The sequence below is a fragment of the Leucoraja erinacea genome, chromosome 35, assembly GCF_028641065.1.
Source record: "Leucoraja erinacea ecotype New England chromosome 35, Leri_hhj_1, whole genome shotgun sequence".
Taxonomy (NCBI): domain Eukaryota; kingdom Metazoa; phylum Chordata; class Chondrichthyes; order Rajiformes; family Rajidae; genus Leucoraja; species Leucoraja erinaceus.
This window is the reverse complement of record NC_073411.1, coordinates 1,647,758-1,675,064: the sequence shown is the minus strand read 5'-3', so window position 1 is coordinate 1,675,064 and position 27,307 is coordinate 1,647,758. Positions and strand designations below refer to the sequence as shown.

The 27,307-nt window shown below is 43.7% G+C and overlaps 1 protein-coding gene across 1 annotated transcript in view; it reads right to left on the bottom strand.

Annotated features, from left to right (window-relative positions):
• snrnp200 (small nuclear ribonucleoprotein 200 (U5)) overlaps positions 1-27,307 on the bottom strand; it is a 106,125-nt gene that overhangs the window by 31,771 nt on the left and 47,047 nt on the right. The window contains exons 17-29 of the mRNA XM_055661986.1: positions 21,573-21,722; positions 20,754-20,864; positions 20,315-20,446; positions 18,971-19,159; positions 18,595-18,792; positions 17,952-18,104; positions 15,506-15,586; positions 12,509-12,592; positions 12,220-12,326; positions 10,529-10,647; positions 10,065-10,219; positions 9,165-9,354; positions 3,912-4,085 (exon numbers count right to left, since the gene is read on the bottom strand). Of these exons, the coding sequence (XP_055517961.1) occupies positions 3,912-4,085; positions 9,165-9,354; positions 10,065-10,219; positions 10,529-10,647; positions 12,220-12,326; positions 12,509-12,592; positions 15,506-15,586; positions 17,952-18,104; positions 18,595-18,792; positions 18,971-19,159; positions 20,315-20,446; positions 20,754-20,864; positions 21,573-21,722 (1,843 nt within the window). The remainder of the gene's footprint in view (positions 1-3,911; positions 4,086-9,164; positions 9,355-10,064; positions 10,220-10,528; positions 10,648-12,219; positions 12,327-12,508; positions 12,593-15,505; positions 15,587-17,951; positions 18,105-18,594; positions 18,793-18,970; positions 19,160-20,314; positions 20,447-20,753; positions 20,865-21,572; positions 21,723-27,307) is intronic.

Sequence of the window (27,307 nt, the reverse complement as noted above, 5' to 3'; positions counted from 1 at the left end):
CCGAGCCTGCGCTTGGTCTCACTGATATATAGGAGTCCACACCTGGAACAGTAGATGAGGTTGGAGGAGGTGCAAGTGAATCTCTCCCTCGCCTGAAAAGACTGTCGGGGTCCTTGGATGAAGTCGAGGTAAAGGGACAGGTGTTGCATCTCCTGGGGTTGCTGGGGAAAGTACCTGGGGAGGGTGAGGCTTTGAAAGATGAGGACTAGGGGGACTCTGTCCCTGTTGTGACTAGGGGTAGGGGGAGCAAGAGCGATGTTGCGGGAGAACCTGGTGAAGACCTCGTCTATGATGGAAGAGGGGAACCCTTGTTCCTTAAAGAATGAAAACCTCAGATGTCCTGCTATGGAACACCTCATCTTGAGCACAGATGAAGTGTAGACGGAGGAATCAGAACTGGCTTACTGGTATCAGACAGAGGGCTGTGGTGGAAGGGCAATATTCAGTCTGAAGGCCAGGCTGTGACCAGTGGTTGTGTAGAGATCCATGCTGGGACCGTTGATGTTTGTTATATATTATATATATATATATATATATATATATATATTAAAAACATTTATGCCCAGGTCCTTTATATATATATAAAGGACCTGGGCATAAATGTACATGGGCTGGCAGATGATACCAAGATTGCTGGGGTCACAGACTGTTAGGAAGGTTGTCGAAGTATTCAGCGGGATATAGACCAGCTACAGAAATTGACGAAGAAATGGCTGATGGAGTTTAATCCAGGCATGTATGAGGTGTTGCACTTGGGAGGTTAAATGTTAGTGGAAAATATACATTTAATGGTAAGACCCTTAACAGCATTCATGTACAGAGTTATCTTAGCATCTATGTCCATAATTCCCTAAAAATGGCAAAACAAGTAGATAGAAAGTAAAGTAGATAGAGGAGTAAAGAAGGCACAGGTTGGCTTCTTTGGTCAGGGCATTGAATATGTCAAGAGGTCATGATGCAGCTTTATAGGTCTTTGGTCAGGCCGCATTTGGATCCTTGTGTACAGTTCAGGTCTCCCCAATCCAGGAAGGTGTGGAGCTTTTGGAAAGGGTGGAGTGGAGGTTTATCGATCCAAGACGCCAGCCATCCCCCAAAACTCCTGTGCTCATTAAAGGTGAATCCATCTCCATCACTGACACATTCAAACTCCTTGGAACCCACATCAGCAACAACCTCAAATGGAGGACAAATGCAGACCACATCTATGGAAAAGCCCAGCAAAGACTTTTCCATCTCCGACAGCTCAGGAAGTTCAGAGCAAGGTCTCATCTCATGCTCCGCTTCTATATAGCCATCATCAAAAGCAACCTCACTTCATCCATCACAGTCTGGTTCGGCAGTCCCGACTCACTCTCCCGGAAGAAATTACAGCGCATCATCAACAGAGCATCTAAAATTATTGGCTTACCCCTACCATCCCTTGAATCACTTTACCACAAACGGACATTACACAGAGCCCGCAAGATCATCTCTGATCCTACTCACCCTGCACACTATGCCTTTCAGCTACTGCCCTCTGGGAGGCGCTACAGGACAATTGCCTCCAAAACAAACCGCTTCAAAAACAGTTTCATTCCCACTGCAATTAACATTTTAAACTCTGTACGGTGAGGAATAAGAATAAGCACGGCCCTTATGTATTATGTAATGCGTCTGTTTGTATGTATATCTATGCTATATGTTTAATGTTTGATGAAATGTTGGAACCTGTACCGAGCTGTACTGATAACAAATTCCACCAGCCTGGCTGTGTGGTCATTAAAATAAAATACAATACAATACCAGAAAGATGCCTGGACTAAAGAGCATTCGCTACCAGGAGAGGTTGGACAGATTTATGCTGTTTTTGCCCAGTATGTCAGTGGTTGAGGGGAGACCTGATAGAAATATATAACATTCTAAGAAGCACAGATCGGAAGGACATCACCCAAATGTGTCTTCACCTATTACCCCTGATTAAAAGATCACATATTAGAGGACATAATTTTAAGGTGAGAGGGACAAAGTTTAAAGAAAATCTGCTGGTTCCATTTTTTATTTACAGAGTGGCGGATGTCTGGAATGTGCGACAGATGCGGTAGGGACATTTGAGGCTTTTAGATAAGTATGGTTGTGCAAGGAATGGAGGGATATGCAGGCAGATGAGATTTGTTTAAATTGGCATCATGGTCTTATGTACTTGTGGCATTTGTACTTAGGTACACAGAAACATAGAAAATAGCTGCAGAAGTAATCCATTCGACCCTTTGAGCCGTGATCAATCTGATCATCCAAAATCAGTCCACCATTCCTGCTTTCTCCCCATATCCCTTGATTCCATTAGCCCTAAGAGCTGCGGGGATAGTCTTGCAAGCAAAAAATGTTTTTCACTGTACTGGTACATGTGACACAAAGAAACCATTGAAACCATTAGCATGAAGTATGAAGAAGGGTTTCGGCCCGAAACGTTGCCTATTTCCTTCGCTCCATAGATGCTGCTGCACCTGCTGAGTTTCTCCAGCTTTTTTGTGTACCATTGAAACCATTAGTTGGCAAACAGATTATGGCCCAAAGAGTCTGTTCCTGGGCTGCATTGTTCTATCCTCTATCAGGAAACCTCATCTTGGATGAAGCTGGAATGAGGACTTGGGGATATGCCTATCTGACTGGTCAAATGAAAGATGACCAGGGCTGAGGAAAACCAAAATTGAAATCCAGGAAAAGAAAGTGAGGGTTCCCCGACTGATTTGTGGTGGAGGCGGGTTCTCTGGATGCTTTCAAGAGAGAATTAGATAGAGCTCTTAAAGATAGTGGAGTCAAGGGGTATGGGGAGAAGGCAGGAACGGGGTACTGATTGTAGATGATCAGCCATGATCACATTGAATGGCGGTGCTGGCTCGATGGGCCAAATGGCCTACTCCTGCACCTATTGTCTAATTTGAATTCAGTTAATTAGCAAATTGGCCAATCAAATTATTTGTTTGTTTTTACATATTGGCTAATAAATTAATTACAATTACAATAAATTAATTACAATCCATTTAAATAACAGAAGGAAATCAGGGATAAAAAGTTTGTATCAGTAATGGTGACATGAAGCTATCAGATTACTAGTAAAAACAATTGCTTCACACTTCCGAAGGGATGAAAATTATTATCTTGGGTCAAACACCAAAATGGGTCACATTTGAGCGGCTCAGTTGCTGCCTTACAACTAGAGACCCGGGTTTAGTTCCTGACTATGGATGCTGTCTGTACGGAGTTTACATGCTTTCCCTGGGACTGCGTGGGTTTTCTCCGGGTGCTCCGGTTTCCCCCCACACTCCACAGTTTTGTGGATTAATTAGCTTTGGTAAAATTGTAAAGTTGTCCCTAGTGTATAGGATAGTGTCAGTGTACGGTTGTTCGCTGATCGGCACGAACTCAGTGGGCCAAAGGGCTGTAATCTTGTAGTCTAAAGTGACTTCAGCTCTGCATGAAATGGGGTTAACATCTTTTGACTGGAAATTGCCTTGGAAATTGTCTTGAAAACCACTCATCAATTTCTCGTTTGGATACTGGTGACTTGGAAATTAATCAAATTTAACTACCCCAGTTGTAAATTTACAGCCTGCCTAAATAGTAAGAGCCCTAGTGCAGCAGTTTTAACATTCAAGTAGCGCAGTACTCAACATGGCACCTTCCTGATATAAGTAATCATCAATAAGTATCTGGGCTCAAGCAACATATCAGTCACTGCCTTCTAATAAAAGTAACAATTCAGCCTTTTTTTCTCATAGGCACAGAATCTTTATTGGTCTCTTCTTGCTCCTTTGCAAAATCTATTACCTCCCATTGTTGTATTACCTCTCTGCCCAATCAATAATGTGTCTTAAAAGCAAATTGATAATCACTGCCCAGGAAGCAACTTCACACAATGAATGATACAGTACCTTGTGTCTGGATTGGGTTGAAGAATGGGAACTTATCCTGATAGAGGTGTTCGAAGGCACTGTTCCGCAACGCTGACACAGGCAATGGCTGCAAGTCCAGCAGCTCAGTGGGAGGAGGATACTTCTCTGGAAGAATCAGATGTCGGAATGAAACTGGAAGTTGAGTCTCACAGGCTGCAAGGGAAGTAACAGGATGCTCCGTCAGTGGGATTTTCAAAACCAAGCATAATGAGAACAAGGGGTTATTAAAGAAAGCTGAATGAAACAACATAGACTTTAGCAAGGCTTTTGACAAAATCCCACATGTACGCTTGGCCAGACATTTACAACACAAGGAATCCACATGAGTTGGCCAATCAGCTTGCCTACAAAATCGGCTTTGTGATAGAAGGCTAGAGACTAGTGGTTGAGGGGGTGATTTTCTGACTAAGTCTGTAGCCAGCGGTGTACCAAAGGGATCAGCGTTGTGACCTTGTTGTTAGTTATATAAACAAATGAATTGGATAATGGAGGTGGACTGATTAGTAAGCTTGCAGAGAACACAAACATTGGCTGAGTAGTAGATACTGAGGGGTGTGAAAGGATATAGAGTATTATAGATCAGACAGAACGTTTAGTGGAGTGATAGCAGATGGAATTTAATCCAGACAAGTGTGAGCTCATGTAATTTGGGATGTCAAACACTGACAAGACATATACGGTAAATAGCAGCAACCTCAGGAGTGTTGCTGTACACTCATGTACCGAGATAGTGTTGCAATGTTATAGCGTTACAGTTACAGAGAAATGACAAATGAAAGAAGTGCAAGGGCACAATGGGGTAGGTTGGGAGATTGGGACTACACCTTTATAAGTTTATAAGAGCACCGTTAGTAGCCTGAGTGGGGAATAAGTTGTTCCTGAATCTGGTGGTACCTGCTTTCAGGCTTTTGTACCTTCTGCATGGTGAGAGAGGGATGAGGGAATGGCCACAATTTGAGATTTGTAATAGAAAAAAATCACATGTGGACATTGTCAGATTTTATTAAAGGCCATTTTTATACATTTTGGTTTCACCATGGAAAAATTACAGCTGTGTTTATACATAGTCCCACCATTTCAGGGCACCATAATGTTTGGGACACATGGCTTCACAGGCGTTTGTAATTGCTCAGGTGTGTTTAATTGTCTCCTTAATGCAGGTATAAGAGAGCTCTCAGCATCTAGTCTTTCCTCCAGTCTTTCCATCACCGTTGGAAACTTTTATTGCTGTTTATCAACATGAGGACCAAATGTTGTGTCAATGAAAAGTCAAATAAGCCATTATGAGACTGAGAAACAAGAATAAAACTGTTAGAAACATCAACCAAACTTTAGGCTGACCAAAATCAACTGTTTGGAACATCATTAAGGAGAAAGAAAGCACTGGTGAGCTCACTAATCACAAAGGGACTGGCAGGCCAAGGAAGACCTCCACAGCTGATGACAGAAGAATTCTCTTTATAATAAAGAAAAATCCCCAAACACCTGTACGACAGATCAGAAACACTCTTCAGGAGTCAATTTGTGGAGTGGATTTGTCAATGACCACTGTCCGCAGAAGACTTCATGAACAGAAATACAGAGGCAACACTGCAAGATGCAAACCACTGGTTAGCCGCAAAAATACGATGGCTGGGTTACAGTTTGCCAAGAAGTACTTAAAAGAGCAACCACAGTTCTGGAAAAAAAGCCTTATGGACAGATGAGACGAAGATTAATATATCAGAGTGATGGCAAGAGCACAGTATGGAGGAGAGAAGGAACTGCCCAAGATCCAAAGCCCACCATCTCATGTGTGAAACACGGTGGTGGGGGTGTTATGGCCTGGGCATGTATGGCTGCTGAAGGTACTGGCTCACTTATCTTCATTGATGATACAACTACTGATGGTAGTAGCATAATGATAAATTCTGTATAGACACATCCAATCTGCTCAAGTTCAAACAAATGACTCAAAACACATTGGCTGGCAGTTCATTCTACAGCAAGACAATGACCCCAAACATACTGCTAAAGCAACAAAGGAGTTTTTCAAAGCTAAAAGAAATGGCCAATTCTTGAGTGGCCAAGTCAATCACCCGACCTGAACCCAATTGAGCATGCCTTTTATATGCCGTAGAGAAAACTGGAGGGTACTAGCCCCAAAACAAACATAAGCTAAAGATGGCTGCAATACAGGCCTGGCAGAGCATCACCAGAGAATACACCCAGCAACTGGTGATGTCTTTGAATCACAGACTTCAAGCAGTCATTACATGCAAAAGATAGCCAACAAAATACTAAACATGACTACTTTCATTTACATGACATTGCTGTGTCCCAAACATTATGGTGCCTTGAAATGGGGGGACTATGTATAAACACTGCTGTAATTTCCACATGGCGAAACCAAAATGTATAAAAATAGGTTTTATTAAAATCTGACAATGTGCACTTTAACCACGTGATTTTATTCTATTACAAATCTCAAATTGTGGAGTACAGAGGCAAATAAATAAATGATGAGTCTGTCCCAAACATTATGGAGGGCACTGTGTGTTCCTGAGTGAAGGGAGGGCACTGTATGTTCCTGAGTGAAGGGAGGGCAAGTGAGCTTAGATAACAAGAGAAATGTTAAGGTCAAAAATAAGGAGGAGGCTTGGGACAGGTCTAGGCAGCGAGGTTCAAGTGTTTCCCTGGAGGAGTTTTGGAAACTGATCAGCATGCTAAAGGAGGAAATCAGAGCAAAAGAGGGGGCAGGATATAGATCCGTCAGATAATAATAATGATAATACAAAAAGATTTTATGTACATTAAGGGAAAAGGGGGGAGCTGGGCAGAGAATATGGCCCCTCGGGAATAAAAGCGGTCAGCTCTGTGTGGAGATGGGCAAGGTCCTCAATGAGTATTTCTCCTCTGTTTTTACTGTGAAGAAAGACGCAAGGACCAGGGAATTTGGGAGTAAATGGAAGTGGCTTGAGGGCACGGGGGTGCTGAACGTCATAATGCATTTAGATAGACGAAGGCTGATTAGGAATAGTCAGCACGATTTTGTACGTGGGAGATCGTGTCTCATTAATCTGTTTTTGAGGGTTTTTTTAAGATGTAACCAAAACGGTTGATGAGGGCGGAGCTGTAGATGTTGTCTTGTGTTTAGGAAGGAACTGCAGTTGCTGGTTTAACCGAAGATAGACACAAAAAGCTGGAGTAACTCAGCGGGACAGGCGCATCTCTGTCTCGACCCGAAACATTACCCATCCCTTCTCTCCAGAGATGCTGCCTGTCCCACTGAGTTACTCCAGCTTTATGTGTCTATCAGTAGATGTTGTCGATATGGATCTCAGCAAGGCATTTGACAAGGCTCCGCATGGTAGGCTGCTCAGGAAGGTTAGATCGCATGGAATCCAAGGGGAGGTAGCTGACTGGATAAAAAATTGGCTTCATGGAAGAAAGCAGGGTGATGGTGGAAGTTTTTTTTTATACTGGAGGTCTGTGACTAGTGGTGTGCCTCAGGGTTCAGTGCCAGGCCCATCACTACATGGTTTATATTCAATGATTTGGATAAGATTGTACAGGGCATGATTTGCAAGTTTGTTCTTACACATGATTAGTAAGTTTGCAGATGACACTAAAGTGGTTGTTATTGTAGATAGTGGAGATGGTCATCAAAAGTTACAGCAGGATCTTGATCAGTTGGGCAAATGGGCAGTGGAATGCATAATAGAGTTTCATTGCAGATAAATGTGAGGTGCTGCATTCAGGGAAGTCCAACCAAAGCACAACCTTCACAGTAAATGGCAGGGCTCTGGAGAGTGTTGTAGAGCAGAGGGATCTAATAGTGCAGGCACACAGTGCATTGAAAGTGGCTTTGCAGGTAAATATGGTGGTCAAGAAGGCTTTCGGCACAATGGCCCTCATCAGTCAATGTTTTGGTATAGAAGTTAGGATGTTATGTTTCAGCAATACAAGGCACTGGTAAGCCACAGTTAGTACTGTGTTCAGTTTTGGTCACCTTGCTAGTGGAAAGATGTTAAACTGGAACGAATGCAAAGATGATTTACGAAGATGTTGGCAGGACCTAAGAGGCTAAGCTATAAGGAGAACTTGGACAGGCCAGGACTGTATTCCTTGGAGTGTAACATGAGAGGTGATCAAATAGAAGTGTGTAAGATCATGAGGAGAATAGATGGGGTAGATGCACAGAGTAAGGGAATCATAAAACCAGAGGGCATAGGTTTATGATGAGAGGGGAAAGATTTAATAGGAACCTGAGGGGTCATTTGTTCACACATCTGGTTGGGTGGCGTGGTGGTAGAATTGCTGCCTCAGAGCCAGGTGAGTATATGGAATGAGCTGCCGGAGGAGATAGTTGGGGCAGGTACTATGACATTTTAAATACATTTGGACAGGTAAATGGATAGGACAGGTTTAGAGGAATATGGGCCGAACGTGGGCAGGTGGGACTAGTGTAGATGGGGTACCTTGGTCGGCATGGGCAAGCTGGGCCGAAGGGCCTGTGTCCATCCTGTATGATTCTATGACAATGACTGGACTGTATATTTATAAGGAGAGGTTGGATAGGCTGGTTATATTCTCACTGGATAGTGGGAAGCTGAGGAGTGACCTTTTGGATTTTAATAAAATTAAGGGCATATAGTCAAGAGCCAGTTTCCTAGGGTAAGCGAATCTAACCAGAGGGCACAGATTTAGATAAGAGGGAAGAAATCTGAAAGACATGCAAGCGGCAAGTTTTTCTACAGATGGTGATGGATATCTGGAAGTGGTAAATGCGGATACAATTACGTTTAGATTAGATTAGAGATACAGCACCGAAACAGGCCATTCGGCCCAACGAGTCTACGCCGACAAGTGATCCTCCCATAGTCAGGATTGAACCCGGGTGCCTGGCTCTGAGGCAGCAATTCTACCACCACGCCACCCAACCAGATGTGCTGCTTTAAAAGACATTTGGACAGATTCTTTGAATAGGAAAGGATAGAGGGATACGGATTACTGAAAGTCATCACAGTCAGTCAGCATGGACGAATTGGGCTGAAGGGCCATTTCTATACTGTAAACTTTGACTAAGGTAACTTCAGGTATCTTCCCAGCAGTGACAAAGAGACCATTATTAAATTTGGCCCTACTCAAACCAGTTGGCTAGCTTTAATCTATAAATGACGATAGCAGAATCCAGTGCTTGCCATTGATGTTACAAGGAGAAGCACACGTCTGGAATGCAAGTTTACTCACAGAGCCAGCAATCGGACACCACTCTGATGAAATACTGTGGAGGGAGAGGCTCAAAGACGGGCACAAAGAACATGACCAGATGCTCATCCTGTGCATATTTTGACTTCAGAAGGAAGTACTCATTGTGCAGAATCACTTCACTGTCCACATCCTCAACAAGGATCCAGAATGCTTCTGAGGATCCGTGAATCTGTAGCAAAAGAGAAGCAAGAAAGATGTCATCAACAATTACCAACTCATTCGTTTAGACAATGATCAGAAATCCTGCCACATGATCCCCCACCTTCAGTTGCTAGGTAGGAACTTTAAAATATTAAATTTGTTTATAATTAGAACATAGAAGAGTACAGCACAGGAACAAACCCTTCTGTCCACAATGTCTGTGCCAAACCTGATGCTAAGACAAACTCTTACCTGCTTGATCACATGATCCAATCCCTGCACCGCATTCCAGGCTGATTCATCCAACCTTACATGCCTGATCCCCTTATCCAAGAGGACCACATCTAACTCCCTCTAAAAAATATAGCCAATGATCAAGTGGCAGAGAGTTCCAGAGATTCACCACTCTCTGTGTGAAAAAAGTTCTTCTCATCTCGGTTTTAAAGGATTTCCTCCTTATCCTTAAGCTGTGACCAAATGTCTCTTAATATGCCACTATTTAATCCGACCAAACCACCACCCAATGGCACCACCTTTCACTCACCACACTCTGTGTAAAATAAAACTTGCCCTTTGCATCACCTTTCAACTTTTCCCCTCTCACCGTAACGCCATGCCCTTGTGAGGAAAGCACTTAGGTTTACAGTGTCACTTGGACATTTAGGGTGGAAAATAAATCCTGTTGACAATATTTTCAATTGAATTTTCTTCTGCAGAGGGGAACGTAACTCACTCTACCTTCTCATCCCACTGGAAGTCAGGCGTGATGGTGAGTTCCACTTTCAGCGTTGAGCGTGTGATTGGCTGAATGTGAACGGAGAGCTCCAGTTTTGGGAATTGGTGAATGTACTTGTGGATTGTCTTGCCCATCTTTGGCATTCGGATCAACTCACCTGGTTGGAACAAAAGGTGAAAGTCATCAATTGGTGACCAAACCTTCGAGCATATCCAAACCTTAAAGTCAAGAATGTTTTATTGCCATATGTACCAAAACGGAAGAATGAAATTCCTATTCTTACAACTTTCAACTGAAAATATCAACGCCTATGTCAACCCATTGTGGCCACTTGAGCAACTGCAAGTGGATGATCTTCAACCTGGTCCCACTGCCATGGCAGGACAGCCTAAACACTGGGACAGCCCATCACCAACACAATCATATTACAAACCAGTGAACCTACAGTAACTAATGCAGTTCTTACCAATTTCGTTATGATTCAAGTCGTACAGTCGCTCAAATGGGAAATTTTTCTTTTCGATTTTCTTGATGACTTCCTCTGGCAGCTTCCTGAACTGACGCAGAGGCGACATTGACTGCCACCTGCGGGAAGCACAGAGCAATCAGTTGTTGATCGCACAAGCATGTACTACTAACTACCGACCAGTGCCACAGTACACCAGGGGTTACAATTGCAAGGCACCACATAATTACATTCTCCAAAAGAGAACAGCAGTCAGACATTGAGTCAAGAACTGGTTCAAACACTCCTCTCAGTCTGAGAGGACATATGTTTACGGTGAGACGGATAAGAGTTAATATAATCCTGAGGGGAAACTTTTTCCACAAGAGGGTGGTGAGTATATGGACTGAGATGCCAGAGGAGGTAGTTGAATCAGGTACTTGAACATGTACGTGGATAACAAAAGTTTAGAGGGATGTGGGTAAAGGGGACTAGTTTATGTTGGGCATCTTGGTTGGTTGGCATCGATGAGTTGGGCCGGAGGGCATGTTTCTGTCCTGTATGTATTCACAACTATGTAACACTCATAAGGGTGGGTGGGGCACAGATCCTGGTCCACAGACACCACTTAATTACATTCAACACTGGCTGGGAGACTGAGCAGATGGAGTGAAGAAACAAGAACCTATTTATCACAATTTCAGGACACTTCACAGGAGATTAGAACCAATTCATTATATTATTTGTAAAGTGGTGATATGAAGAAATACGGTGGCCAAGGTCCTCACAGAAAGCAATTCATTTAATAACCAGATCTTTCCGTTCCCAGAACAACCCTTTTCTTCCTGGGCCTCCTTCATTGCCAGAGTAAGGCCACATGCAAACTGGAGGAACTGAACCTCATATTCTCCTTGGGGTGCTTACAGCCCAATTGCATGCTCCAATTGCATGTAACTAACTAACCCAACAACCCCAATCTTCCCTTTTGGTATTGTTTATTGTGTGTATTATCCGTGTAATAATCGATATTTATTTTTATTTTAAAAATCTTCCTTGTGTCCTATCTGGATGTGCACCCAGCTCTCACCCCCCCTCCTTTCACCTCCCTCTGTCCCCTTCCAACTTCAGATCTTCCTCTGGTCTCACGTTTCAAGCCTCTTCTCTTATCTAACAACCTTTTGTCTCCTTTTCATTTCTGCCTTTAATCTGCAATCAACCCCTCTCATCTGTATCCACCCTTCATTTACATGCTCCACCTCTCTCAACCCCACTACAACCCGTCTGAAGGAGACATCACCTATCTATATCCTCCAGAGATGGTGCTTGACCCTCTGTTGCTGCAGCACTTTGTGTTTCTTTTTGCAGTCCTTCTGTGTTAAACAGGATTATGAGTTCTCCAAATTGTAAAAAGGGAATACCAAAGGCCAGACTTTATTTAACAATATACGTGCGGCTGAGTGGGTGGTCTGAATGTGGCTAGTTGGGTTACATTGTGTTCCCTAGCACAAGCACCTGGCTTGAAGGTGTTTGTGGGTAAGAGCCAAGTAGCTTCATGTGTTATTTTATACAGATAGCTGATGATTCTTTTATGACGAGTCCAGGAAAGGGATAGACAAAAAGCTGGAGCAACTCCGCGGGACAGGCAGCATCTCTGGAGAGAAGGAATGGGTGACATTTCGGGTCCAGGACAGGACTTAGCATCAGTTTCTTACATTCGTTTGTCAATCATCTTGCAGAGATTCACAGTCTTGTCCGTCAGCTGGGCCCAACCTCGGTGTAAAACGATTTCAAAAATACAACGCATCAGACGCCCTGCAGACTGAAACATAATTGGAAAACATGTTCCAAACAGGCAATGTAACACAGGTTCAATACTTGTGTAAGTGGCTCCAGCACCTGCACCTCCCATACAGTGGAGAGTTAGCAAATCAGAACTGCAGAACAAACAAGAAACTAAGACCAATGCCAAACCAAATGAACCCACTGTGCCCGGTAACGCACCTGAGTGACGTACACCATGTCCGCCATCAGTGCAAACCCTTCCAGCTTCAGCTGCGAGATGTAGGCTTGCAGCAGCACATTGATCTGAAACACACGATTAGGAAAAGTGATAAAGGATTATCAAACACAGCATTACAACATTTTTGTGTGTAGGCACACCTCCTGCAAACTCCACACAGGCAGCAGCCAAGGTCAGGATTGAACACGGGTCTCTGGTGCTGTGAAGCAGCAAGTCTACCAGCTTTAAATGAGGTGCCCTGATATAAAATAACCAGAACTCCTCACCCCACAACTCACTTACACTGACAATATACTCTGATATAAAGCTAGTAGATCTGCTCTCACAGCACCAGACATCTTGGGTCAAACCTGACCTCAGGTGCTGCCTGTGTTGAGTTTGCACGTTCTCCCTGTGGTGTTCCTCCAGGTGCTCTGGTCTCCCCCCAAATTCCAAAGAGGTGGGGGGTTATTGGTCAATTGGCCTCTGTAAATTATCCCCGGACTATAAAGGGAGCTGATGCAAAGTTGGGATAACTTAAAATAAGTGTAGCAGGTCAGTGTGGACTCGGTGGGCTGAAGGGGCCCCTTTCCATGTTGTATCTCTAAATTAACCACACTTCCTCACCCCACAACTCATTTACACTGACATGGCACCATTATAAAAGGTTACATAGACCCCAATCACCAACCTCATATATAATGTCATAGCACCTCCTATATGTGGACATAGAATCCAAGATGCATCTATATTTATATTACTAAAACTCTCATCTTGTTTGTTTGTTTGTACGTAAGCGCTTGTGTTCCTGAAACGTCGCCAAAATGGTACACGATAGTGCTACAATTTTTGGCCCACCTATCTAACTATTGTCCTGTGATGTAAATGAAACAAGTTTTGTTCACATTGATGGTATATTTTACAAGTTATTCACATTTTAAACTATAAAAAAAACAAACACCTTTCCACTTGCCCTGCCCATCAGCCACGTTCGACGTCACAATGACGTCACAATGGGATCGCGATTTTCATTATTAAAAAAACTCAGTTTTAATCAAATTCTTCCGTTTTCATTAACAGCTAACATTGTATTTTGGATATTTTAAAGAAAAAACACGATTTTCATTGAGAATTTCATTACAAATCACGTTTCTATTGTTGGGGGGTGGGATGGGGGGAGGTGAGGAGTGGGGAAGCAGGGGGATAGTGGGAAAGGAGGGGGATAGGGAGGTGAGAGGGGTTATGGAGGGAGGGAGTGATTGAGTGTAGAGGAAAAGGCAGGGAGGGAGAGGTGGGGAGGAGTGGGTAAAGAAGAGGGAGGGTGAAGAGGAGGGGGAGGGAATGCTGGGGATGAAAGGGAATGGAGGAGGATAAGGGGTGGCTAGGTAATGGAGGTGGGAAGGGAGGGGGTGAGGGAAGGAAGCAGAGGAGGGTTGGTGGAGGGTGGGGAGAGCGAGGACAATGGAGGATCGGAATAGGGGACTGAAGAGGGAGAGTGAGATGCGTTCACATTGATCTTATATTTTACAAGTTATTGCCATTTTGAACTTTAGAAACGTTGCAGTCGCGCTCCCACTTGCCAGCAGTTGGGGGAGGGTTGCCGTGACTCGCGTCACAACGGGGATCTCTGGCATCACAACGGGATTCCCTCACCCGCGCCTGCGTAGTTGGGGGCTATGGGTCAGTGGTGGAATGTTGCGTTGGGGACAGGGCCCCAACAGGTCTAGTATTTTATAAATATCACAGTCAACCCAATTTTCCCACATGACATATTGCCTTTTTCCCCCAATTACAGCAGTCCCTTCTTATCAAATAGTCACAGAAATTATTCAACCATCCCTATTACAGATAATCCATTAAAGTCACAGCTCCCCAATCTTTCAAACCTGACATAGAAACATGGAAAAATAAGTGTAGGAGTAGGCCATTTGGGCCTGCTTTTTCCCCGTATCCTTTGATTTCTTTAGCCCTAAGAGCTAAATCTAACTCTCTCTTGAAAACATCCAGTGAATTGGCCTCCACTGCCTTCTGTGGCAGAGAATTTCACAGATTCACACTCTCTGGGTGAAAAAGTTTTTCCTCATCTCAGTCCTAAATGGCTTACCCCTTATTCTTAAACTGTGACCCCTGGTTCTGGACTCCCCCAACATCGGGAACATTTTTCCTGCATCTACCCTGTCCAATCTTTTAATAATTTTATATGTTTAAGATGATTAAGATCTCCTCTCATCCTTCTAAATTCCAGTGAATACAAGCCCAGTCGACCCATTCTTTCATCATATGTCAGTCCCGCCATCCCGGGAATTAACCTGGTGAACCTACGCTGCACTCCCTCAATAGCAATAATGTACTTCCTCAAATTAGGAGACCAAAATTGCACACAATACTCCAGGAGCGCTCTCACTAGGGCCCTGTACAACTGCAGTAGGATCTCCTTGCTCCTATCTTGTTCTCCACTACACATGTGTAGGAAAGAACTGCAGATGCTGGTTTAAATCGAAGGTAGACACAAAATGCTGGAGTAACTCAGCCAGACAGGCAAACATCTCTGGAGAGAAGGAATGGGTTGTAGGAAAGAACTGTAGATGCTGGTTTAAATCAAAGGCAGACACAAAATGCTCAGTGGGGCAGACTCTGTCTCGATCTGAAACATTACCCGTTCCTTCTCTCCAGAGATGCTGCCTGTCCCGCTGAGTTACTCCAGCATTTAGTGTCTTCTCCCCACTACACATTCCAGGACTGTCATAGATACCAATTCCTCTTATCCCAGCACATTACAACTGGAAAACTCCCAAAAGTGCTTCTGGAGAGCAGCTGTAGACGTACATTTCAAATGTCCAAATGATGATATCACACAGCATCATTCTCAACTTCTGAATCCCTTAATGTCCATTTCTACCAAGCCTGACTCCACAGCATGTGCATATTTAAGATGCAAAGAACCAAGCCTGACTCCACAGCATGTTCATAGTTAAGATGCAGCCAGATTACTGCCATACCTTTGCACTTGGCTCTTCAATGCTTTCTTTGACGGGAATAGGAACTCTTTCCAATAACTTCTGGAGTTCGAGTTTCTCTTCCTAAGAGGGAGAGATAAGAGGTGAATCTTTATTGTTTGCAATAAGATACAGTGGAAGCATGAAGCAAAATGATGGGCACATATCTATGGCAGAGCCATCTAGCAATAAAAATAGCAGAGCCTTCAAACCTCAGCCCCATAATGTTCGATTTCCCCTTTAGTCCAAACATCTACTTCAACCCTGAATATAATGTGTGAATCTTAACACAGAAACATGGAAAATAGTAAACAGGAGTTGGCTATTTGATTACAACCTTCACGTGGTCCACCAGGTTTCAACGAAAGCAATCAACCTGGTGTGCACAATCAAATAATATCAAATAGAACAAGTTGTCCTACAACTTTAGGCTGTGCACGCCATACGCAAGAAGAAGGCTATTTGATAGTTTGTGCTGCTCCACCATACAGCATGATCATGGCTGACCATCCATATTCAGTCCCCTGTTCCAGCTTTCCCCCATATGTTATCCCTTTAACCACATGAACAATATCCAATTCCTTACTGAATAAATGTAATCCAGTAGCTTGATATCTTTCAGTGCTAAAGGATTCCACAGGTTCATCATTCTATTTCTTGTTAGCTCAGAAGGAATTTCTTCTGATCTCAGTCTTAAATACTTACCCCATATCTTTGAAACTGTAACCCCTGGTGTGGTCATCAGGAACATTTCATTCCATCTAACCTGTCCTGTTAGAATTTTGAAGGATTTTATGGGATCCCATTATTCTAAAGTCTCCTCTAAAGCCTAAACGAGCAAATCTTCATATGTTAACCCTGGAGTCCCATAGATTCAGTGGTTCACCCTCATCTATTTGCATCTCAAAACATTCGAGCAGGTTTGATGCCTTCTTCACCACCGTGTCCACCACTCCCTACATCACCACTGATGTTTGGGAGTCTACAATACAACTGTTGCTAACATGTTTTGTCCTTGTGTTATCTAGCTGCTCTCATACACATTTCACAGCAGTTTCTTGTAGCTAATATACTTCCTCACTATTGTATAATTTTCTTCTTTTAGTAACAATGCTATTCCACCTTCTTTCCCTGCCATTCCTGAACTTTGAGCACTTTAGATGTTCCATTTCCTCTCCCAGTCATCCTGCAATTATATCTCCTTAATCACAATGGTGGCATCGCTAGTTAAATCTATTTGCACATTGAATTCATCTACCTTATCGTGAACACTTTAGGCCCAAACTGAAACGCCACCTATCCATGTGCTCCAGAAATGCTGCTTGTCTTGCTGTGTTACTCCAGCACTTAAACGCCCTTTAACATTGCTGGTTATTTTAATATTACTTCACATGATAATCCTGTTTACCTTGCACTCCTGAACTCCCTGTCCTTCACCCTTGTCTATTAGTTTCCTGTTATTTTATTTTTACTCGTTTCTTCAACTTCAATCTTCCCGCTCAGGTTTCCCTCCCCTTGCCAGTTTAATTTAAACCCTCTCCAACAGCCCATGAAAGCATTGGCTCTGATCCTGTCCACTTGTAACCTGTCCCACATACACATTGCCCTCACTGGTCCCAATGTAATCCATACATATAATCTGATTTCATACCCTGTTCCTATTCTCAGTAGTGCTGCTACAGGACACAACCCTGACATTATACCAGAGGTCCTGGAATTTAATTTATCTCTGAACTCTTCATTTCCTTTTGCCTGACCTCATGGCCTTTCCTACCTTTGTTGTTGACACTAACATGTACCATGTTCACCCTCCCCTCCAAAATGCCCTATAATACATTTGACATCCACTGCCTTCAGAACATTCTGCAGCCACTCTAGCAAGTGTAAAGGGCCTGGCCCACGAACATGCGACTGCATGCGGTAAGCGCGACCTAACGTGGTCGCTTGAGCTGTACTACCTCGCTGGGCCGGTCCCGCTTCGATCGCCGGAGCCGTATGGAGTTGTGCGGAGCTGGTCCTGACATCGCGCGGGGCTCTGAAAACCTGACACTGTTCAACAATTCCGCGCGGCAACGGCCTGCTGGCCCGCAGCCACATTGAGGCCGTACGCGCCACCTCAACGGGCGTACGCACCGTCTTGACGACGTACGCCTAGCGCGAACTTCCCATGGGCTTCGCTCGAACTTCACGTCAACTCGTACGGGATCACTCGACCTCCGCGCGGCCCCCACTTCCGGTTTGGTCGCGCTTGCCGCATGCAGTCGCATGCTCGTGGGACAGGCCCTTTAGGATCTCTGTTACAGATTTCTGATCCCCATGCAGAATTAGGCATTTTTGTTGAATATTAAAAAATTCTGTGGGATCATGAGACTCTGACCGAGAATAATTAATTGCTAATTTCTACAGGAAGAACAAGTCTCTCCAGGGAAAGCAACCTAGATTCACTCACCTCTCGTACAGTAATGTTCTTGAACTCGGAGGACAGTGAAAAGACTCTGAACAACTCAATCTCACTGAGGGTGGGTTTGAGAAGCTGATTGTAGGTGGCCATACTTTCATGTGTGATGTAATAGTGACTTGCAATACGGCCCAGATCAGTCACCTGCACAAGATGGTTTAGGATTAAAGGGACAAAACGTTTGATCCACAAAAACTCCAGTAACGAAAAATGTATTCATTAGAATTCAGTACAGTTTTGTTAATAACTATCATTTAAATGATTAAAAACTACAAAATCGGCATGAAAAATACACATACGCTTGATTCAAGTATCTGAAGTTTCTTAGAATTTGGTCACGTTGCATGTAATTTCCCAATTTAATGATAGATTTAAGAAAGAAACAAAGCACTGAAATAACTCAGCGGGTCAAGCAGCAACTCTGGAGAAGATGGATAGGTGACGTTCAGTCTGAAGAAGGGCTCTGACCCAAAACATCACCAGTATAGGTTCACCAGAGATGTTGCCTGACCCGCTGTGTTACTCCAGCACTTTGTGTCTTTTTTTGATCAACTGGCATCTGCAGTTCCTTGTATCCACATCCTTCTGATGATAGATTAGTTGTGACTGCCAACTGTTAAAACTTTGCACTTACCTGAAAGTTTCCGCCTTTTTTGTCATACTTTACAAGATTGTTCTTGTCGAGGATGAGTGAAGCGGTGTGGATGAGATCCAATCGGCGCTGCTCCAGCAGGGGATCACTCTTCAACTCATCGTGCGATATCCCATACAGATTGGGGGTACGCAGCATCCGGATGTAGAGGTATGTATACCCCAACCAATTAATGGCATCCTGCACGGCAAAAACACTTAAACTTCAGATTCTATTGATGGTCTGTCAAGGTGATTTCTCAACTCTGGAACTCTGGTAAACTCAGAGAAGGTGAGACCTTTGACCTTTGACAGTGGCCTGGACTTAATCCATAATGTCAATAGTAACCCGAGGTCCCTACAACACATGGGCTTCTCACCTTGGCAGTCTGGACATTTCCCAGGACAATCTCCGCATTGAGCATGTCAGGGAGTCTGGTGATCATCTGGCTCTCAATGGGCAGCTGTTGGTTGAGAAGGGACAGGTAGTACTGCAGCTCGCCATGCGATGTGATCAGGATGCCTTCGCCCTTGGTATCATACTGCGGTCTCCCCGCGCGGCCCAACATCTGCAACACATTAACATCATGGAACTTAGACCAGTACAGCACAGTAACAGGCCCTTCGCCCCTTAATGCCTGTGCTGGACATGAAGCCAAGAGCAACTCTCATCTGCCTACATATAATCCATATTCCTCCATTCCCTGCATATCCATTTGCTCATACAAAAGCTTCTTTAATGCTACTTTCATATCTGCTACCACTACCCCCGGCACCCTCTCTACATCATCATCGTCTATATCTCCCGTTTCCCTTATCCCTAACCAGACTGAAGAAGGGTCTCGATCTGAAAAGACACCCATTTCTTCTCTCCAGAGATGCTGCCTGTCCCACTGAGTTACTTCAGCTATTTGTGTCCATCTTCGGTTTAAACCAGCATCTTTCCCCAGTAGCTAATGCTGTCTAATCCAGGCATAATTCCGATAAACCTCCTCTGCACCTTTTACAAAGTCGCCACATCTTGCCTGGAATGGAGCGACCTGCATAAAATACCCCAAATATAACCTGACCAAGGTAATCAAAAGGCACAAGAGGTTAAACCAGATTAATTGATTAAATCGGAATGAAGATCTTGGCAGAACCAGAGCAATCAGAATGAGATCAACATAATGGCCCAATACTCTCAATATCCTCATATGTCAACAAAGTACAGAGCAGTTTTTTATAAAATGTCACACCATGGCCGCTGGGCGAATTAGGTCAACCCATGCCTGCCTTTCTAGCCCAACTTTGACATCCTCATTTAGAACAGAACAACGATCACCATTATTTATCTTAAGAAACACTTCAACAGCTTATCACCAATACAAATTAAATTTGGCAATCGCATGTCTAACTCCGCTCCCATCTTGGCCTTCCTCTCATTTTCTAGCACACCAAACCAGTTATCAGGAATCCATGGCGAGTGTCAGCAGATGTTTCAACTGTGTAATATTTCAATATTTCCTTCTCTAAACATCTGCATGCAGACTTTACAACAGAAAATACAGGATAGCCAACAGAATTAGCAAATCTATTTGATACCCAACCAGCCAAATATAATGTATGTTTTTCTCTATGAAGCTCCTGGTATGGTAAAAAATAAACATGTTTATAGATGCTATACAACGTTCAAAAAGGCATCCAATAAAGACACCATGGGTTAAGCTGCTTAGTTCTATTACCTGAAGTACATCCAGTGCTCCCAGTTCAGTCCAGCGACCCTTCTCTGGGCTGTACACCTGTGTTCCTTTAATAATAACTGTGTGGGCAGGCAGATTCACACCCCAAGCCAGAGTCGCTGTGGAGACCAGCACCTGAAGCAAACAAGACAATTATTATTGTAAAATCTAACAATAAAAAGTAACAGATCTTTTAGCATTGATTTCAAATCACTGGGAAAGTGAATTGTAAGTACAGATTGGAGACTAGCCAGGCCCCTCGCTCCCATGCTTCTGTGTTTAACAAAACTAGGAACCATTTACAAAAGTGCATCAAGCATGAGGGCAGACAAGGCACCAAAAATGTTTCTGGCCCCAATCAGAGTTTAGTAGCACAAACTACACAATGCAAACATAACAGGAAACAGAAGCTCTGTAAACTAGCTACACAAGAACTCATTACCTGGATATGCCTGTCGGCAAAAAGATCCTCTACTAGTGTTCGATCCACTCTGGTCATGCCAGCATGGTGAATAGCAAAACTGTAGGGGAGTAGGTCCTTCAACTCCAGATTCTGAAAGAAAAGCAGTGATGAATTTATAGACACAGGGTGGTACAGTGTCCCTTGGCCCGCCATGTCCATGACCTTCTTTTAGTCCATTTACACATTTGCCCACGTTACATCCAATTAATTAAACATAAACTGCTGTAGCATGAAACGTGAAACTGATGGGAATGTGTCTCTTGGTTTCAGTATCTAAAATTGAAATGTCCCACCAAAGTTTCAAACTTGCTTAATGTTTTGAACACATATTGCCAAAGGGTTGCTCTTGTTCATTTGCTGTAATTGGAGGCAGCACAGTGGCACAGATGGTAGAGCTGCTGCCTCTTAGTGCCAGAGACCCAGGTTCAATCCAGACCCCGAGTGCTGTCTATGTGGAGTTTGTAAGTTCTCTCTGTGACCGCGTGGGTTTCCACAGAGTGTTCTGGTTTACTTCCACATCCCGATGACATGTGTGTCTGTAGGTTACTTGGCCACTGTAAACTGCCCTCAGTGTGTGGGGAGCAGATAACATAGAACGAATGTGAACAGGTGATCGATGGATGGTGTGAACTTGGTGGGCTAAAGGGTCTGTTTACATGCTGAATCTCTAAACTATTTTGTATTTTGTTCCTTCTGGGTATATCATGCAGTAATGCACAAGGTTGACACAGGTCTGTACTATGGTTTACAGAGATACAGGAACAGTGTAATTGCAGAAAGGTGGTAAACGCACTGTACCTTGCACTGCTCTGCCTCTGTGCGCAGCACCTCTGTGGAAGCCGAGCCCTCTCGCAGGAACAAGCCCAGTGTATCTTTCTCCAGGCACATATCTCGAATCGCTCTTGCTGTCTTTCCAGTCTCCTTGCGAGAATGAACAAATACTAACACCTAAAATAAAAATGAATCTTCTCAGAAGTTTTCGACAGGAACCAGAAATGTGAATGACGGAGATTGAGGAAGGGTTACTTCCCACTGGAGGCAAGATCATCTCAGATATTCCTGCAAACTGGGATGGTAACGTTGGGAGGAAAGGCAGCGATGATGGATACAGTCATGCGATAGGAGCAGAATTAGGCCATTCGGCCCATCGAGTCTACTCCGTCATTCAATCATGGCTGATCTATCTCTCCCTCCTAACCTCATTCTCCTGCCTTCTCCCCATAACCCTTGACACCTGTACTAATCAAGAATCTATGTACCTCTGCCTATCCATTGACTTCAATCTCCAGTCTCCACAGCTTGACTTTTGACTCTCCCTTGATTTTGCCTATCTTGGCAAAGAATTCCACAGATCCACCACCCTCTGCCTAAAGAAATTCCTCCCCATCTCCATCGTAAAGGAATTCTGAGGCTATGACTGCTCCTCGACTAACCCACTAGTGGAAACATTCTCTCCAGATCCACTCTATTGAAAGCCTTTTACTGTGCGGTAAGTTTCAATGAGGTGTCCTCTCATCCTCCCAAACTCCAGCGAGTATAGGCCCAGTGCTGTCAAAATTGTAAACCTCCTCTGGACCCTCTCTAGAGCCAGCACATCCTTCCTCAGACATGGTGATCAGAATTGCTCACAATACTCCAAATGCAGCTTGACCAGCGCCTTATAGAGCCTCAGTATTACATCCCTGTTTTTGTATTCTAGCACTATTGAAATAAATACTAACATTGCATTTGCCTTCCTTACTACCTGTGGAAGAAAAATTAATATCCTTCCAAAGTACTCGGCCTTTTTCTCCATACCCCTGCATAAAGACAGCCAGTTCCCGTTTGCTTTTACCTACAAGGATCAACAATACACCTGGACTAAGCTACCCCAGGGGTATACTGAAAGCCCGGCCGTATATGCAGCAGCAGTGAAAAATGTTCTAGAGGGTTGTCAATTATTTGATCCAGTATGTCGATGACCTTCTGGTAGCCTGTGACAGGTCCTAATTGTAAAGAAGACTCAATTGCTGCAAATTGCTGCAACATTGGGCAGAAAGAAAGCACAAAGTATCCCTGGGAAAATTACAGTTCTGCATGCCTAGTGTACAGTATCTGGGATTCCAGCTGCAGGAAGGCATTACGAGTCTTGGAAGAGACAGAATAAAAGCAATAGAGAACGTCCCGGTCCTGAAGACAAAGAAGGACATTCTCTCCTTCTTAGGCATGGTGGGTTACTGCAGACAATGGATCCAGGACTAGATACAGCATTGCGTTCAGCCACCTTGCAGGCTGAGCCCTCCAGGGTAGTATGGACTGCAGAAAGAGACAAGGTGTTTAGCAATCTAAAGAACGCTATGGTTACTGCTCCGTCCGGTGCTGGGATTACCAAACTATAAAAAGCCATTTCAACTTTATGTAAATTAATTAAAAGGGTTTGTGACTGGGATCCTGGCTCAAGAACATGGAGGGGGTAAAATACCGGTAGCCTATTATTCCAGGGCTTTACCAGCTGTAGTATATGGCATGCCAGCCTGCTTGCGAACTGTTAGAAACATAGAAAATAGGTGCAGGAGTAGGCCATTCGGCCCTTCGAGCCTGCCCCGCCATTCGATATGATCATGGCTGATCATCCAACTCAATATCCTATCCCTGCCTTCTGTCCATACCCCCTGATCCCTTTAGCCACAAGGGCCACATCCAACTCCCTCTTAAATATAGCCAATGAACTGGCCTCAACTACCTTCTGTGGCAGAGAATTCCACAGATTTACCACTCTCTGTGTTGCGGCAACAACTATGATCAATCCCCATCATTCTTGATCATCCGTGTATAGTGACTGTTCCTCATGCCGTGATGTTACTATTGAACTCTGCAGCCATACAGCATTTCACAGCCACCAGAAGAAAAGGGTATGGTTATCCTTTTATCACATCCGAATTATACTTATCAGTGAGCACCTGCTACAAACCCAGCTGCCACTGCCAGAAGAATATTGTGACCATTATTGTCTATTGCTTGTGGAAGCCACTGCCACTCCCCGACTGGACTTACAGAATCATCCGATTGATTATACTGATCTGGTCCTATTTACTGCTGGCTCTTCACACCGACCTAGCGATGACAGATTATTAGCAGGATATGCGGTGGTCACATCACACCAAGTGCTGGAGGCAAACGCTTTACCATCTGGAACGTCCACTCAGACAGCTGAGCTGTATGCCCCGACTTGTGCCTGCATATTTGCAAAAATAATAAAGTGCTAATATCTACACCGATTCTCGCTTTGCGTTTGGGGTCGTGCATGACTTTGGGCATTAATGGTAAAATAGAGGATTCATCACATCACCAGGAAAGACTATTAAGCATGATAAACTGGTCTTAAATTTATTGGATGCCATCCAACTGCCATGGCAAATTGCAGCTATTAAATGTGAGGCACATATCATCGGGTGATGATGTATCAAGGGGAAACAGATCAGCTGATTGTGTATCCAAACAGATTGCCCCGAGGCAAATCTGGCAATTACAAGCGGCTAAAATTAAGTCTGCAGCACAAAGAAAGCTCCCGGTTAGCACTGAAGTAGCCCAGTTACAGGATGCCCAGAGCCCAGCATCACTCCTGGGGCAAAGCAGGGTGTTATCAAGACCCCATTGTCTGAGTCCACCCTGATAGTCGGGTAGTTTGCCCCAGGAGCCTGTTTTTGTCCCTGTCTCGCCCAGCCCACGGACAGGCTCACATTGTCACAGCAATGGTATGCACCAGGTACAGTGGCTTGCAAAAGTTTTCATACCCCTTGCATAATTGTGAAGTGGAAAGAAAATGATACATGGTTTTCAAATTTTTTTTACAAATAAAAAACTGAAAAGTGTGGCGTGCAAAAGTATTCAGCCCCCCCGAGTGAATACTTTGTAGAACCACCTTGTCGCTGCAATTACATCTGCAAGTCTTTTGGGATATGTCTCTACCAGCTTTGCACATCTAGAGACTGAAATTTTTGCCCGTTCTTCTTTGCAAAATAGCTCAAGCTCAGTCAGATTGGATGGAGAGCGCCTGTGAACAGCAATTTTCAAGTCTTGCTCAATTGGATTTAGGTCTGGACTTTGACTGGGCCATTCTAACACATGAATATGTTTTGATCTAAACCATTCCATTGTAGCTCTGGCTGTATGTTTAGGGTCGTTGTCCTGCTGGAAGGTGAACCTCAAGTCTTTTACAGACTCTAACAGGTTTTCTTCCAAGATTGCCCTGTATTTGGCTCCATCCATCTTCCCATCAACTCTGACCAGCTTCCCTGTCCCTGCTGAAGAAAAGCATCCCCACAGCATGATGCTGCCACCACCACGTTTCACAGTGGGGATGGTGTGTTCAGGGTGATGTGCAGTGTTAGTTTTCCGCCACACATAGCGTTTTGCATTTAGGCCAAAAACTTCAATTTTGGTCTCATCTGACCAGAGCACCTTCCTCCACATGTTTGCTGTGTCCCCCACATGGCTTGTGGGCAAACTGCAAATGGGACTTCTTATGGCTTTTTTTCAACAATGGCTTTCTTCTTGCCACTCTTCCATAAAGGCCCGATTTGTGGAGTGCACGACTAATAGTTGTCCTGTGGACAGATTCTCCCACCTGAGCTGTGGATCTCTGCAGCTCCTCCAGAGTTACCATGGGCCTCTTGGCTGCTTCTCTGATCAATGCTCTCCTTGCCCGGCCTGTCAGTTTAGGTGGACGGCCATGTCTTGGTAGGTTTGCAGTTGTGCCATACTCTTTCCATTTTCGGATGATGGAATGAACAGTGCTCCGTGAGATGTTCAAAGCTTGGGATATTTTTTTTATAACCTAACCCTGCTTTAAACTTCTCCACAAATTTATCCCTGACCTGTCAGGTGTGTTCCTTGGGCTTCATGATGCTGTTTGTTCACTAATGTTCTCTAACAAACCTCTGAGGCCATCACAGAACAGCTGTATTTAAACTGAGATTAGATTACACACAAGTGGACTCTATTTACTAATTAGGTGACTTCTGAAGGCAATTGGGTGCACTGGATTTTATTTAGGGGTATCAGAGTAAAGGGGGCTGAATACTTTTGCACGCTACACTTTTCAGTTTTTTATTTGTAAAAAAATTTGAAAACCATGTATCATTTTCCTTCCACTTCACAATTATGCGCCACTTTGTGTTGGTCTATCACATAAAATCCCAATAAAATACATTTACGTTTGTGGTTGTAACGTGACAAAATGTGGAAAAGTTCAAGGGGTATGAAAACTTTTGCAAGCCACTGTATACAGTAATTGATAAAGTTGCAAGAACATGTCTGGTGTGTCAACAAAATAATAGAGGGAAGATGCCTGCAACATTTGATCACCTACCACAACCTGAAATGCCTTTTGAGAATTTGCTAATTGATTTTGTACATGTGCCAGCAGCAAAGGGTTTTGAGTACAGTCTGGTCATAGTTGATACGTTCTTCAGACACCCCACAAGGAGGGATGACGCAAGGACAGTAGTCAATATTTTAATGAAAGAAATAATACCTAGATTCAGGATACCCATGGGAATAAACAGTGACAGAGAAACTAAATTTACTCAGAACCTGTCGATGGCTCTCCAGTGGAAATTACATATACCATATCAACCACAGTCCTCAGGGATGGTAGAAAGAATAAGTGGAGAGATAAAAGCTACTTTGGCCAAAGTTTGGCAGCAAAGTAGGTTGTTATGGCCAGACGCCATGCCCATAGTGATGTTTGCCCTGAGAAATCATAAAAATAGAAACACGGGCCTAACACCTCACGAGATATTGATGGGGTGACCGATGACAACAGGAACCCGACCCCCAATAACTCCGGAGAAGGTAGCTCTAATTTGGAATTATAAAATATCCCTAAGGTATGCTCAAGCTATGTGTGAAAGAGTTGGGAAAATCTATGAGAACGTTATGTAGGCACAGGTCCCTCTGGCAGAAGGAAATATGCACCCATTTAAACCAGGAGATCAGGTTTATGTTCGAGCAATGAATAAAGATTCTTTCTCTCCTAGATGGAAAGGACCATAGTTGGTGCTGCTAACAACATGAACAGCAGTTAAAGTAAAATAAAAATCCGATTGGATACATGCCACCAGATGTAAACTGCATCATCACTCAGACGGAACCCTCGAAGAGAAGGAAACAAAAGAACCGTAAATTTTGTGGTGATAAAAAGAGTATTAAAATGTATTAAAATTCACTATCTTTGTAGTATTAAATACTTATGAATATACTAACATTGAGTGGAATCAGAGAGGATATAAGGGTGAAGCGAAGCATCTAGACAGTTACAAGAAACAGGATGAAGGTAGAAATGTGGAATATGAAATTCCAACTAACAACTTTCACACAGAACAGAGTGAACTTGCTGCTGTAAGAAAAACAAGCTTGTGAAGGATACTTTTTTGTCTCATTGCCATAATCCATCACTTCAGCACAATTGAATTGCTGTGCACATGTGGCTCTGTTATTCCTTTAGTACACAGCAGAGCGTAATTGTTCATCATAAAGAGAACAAGTCAGTT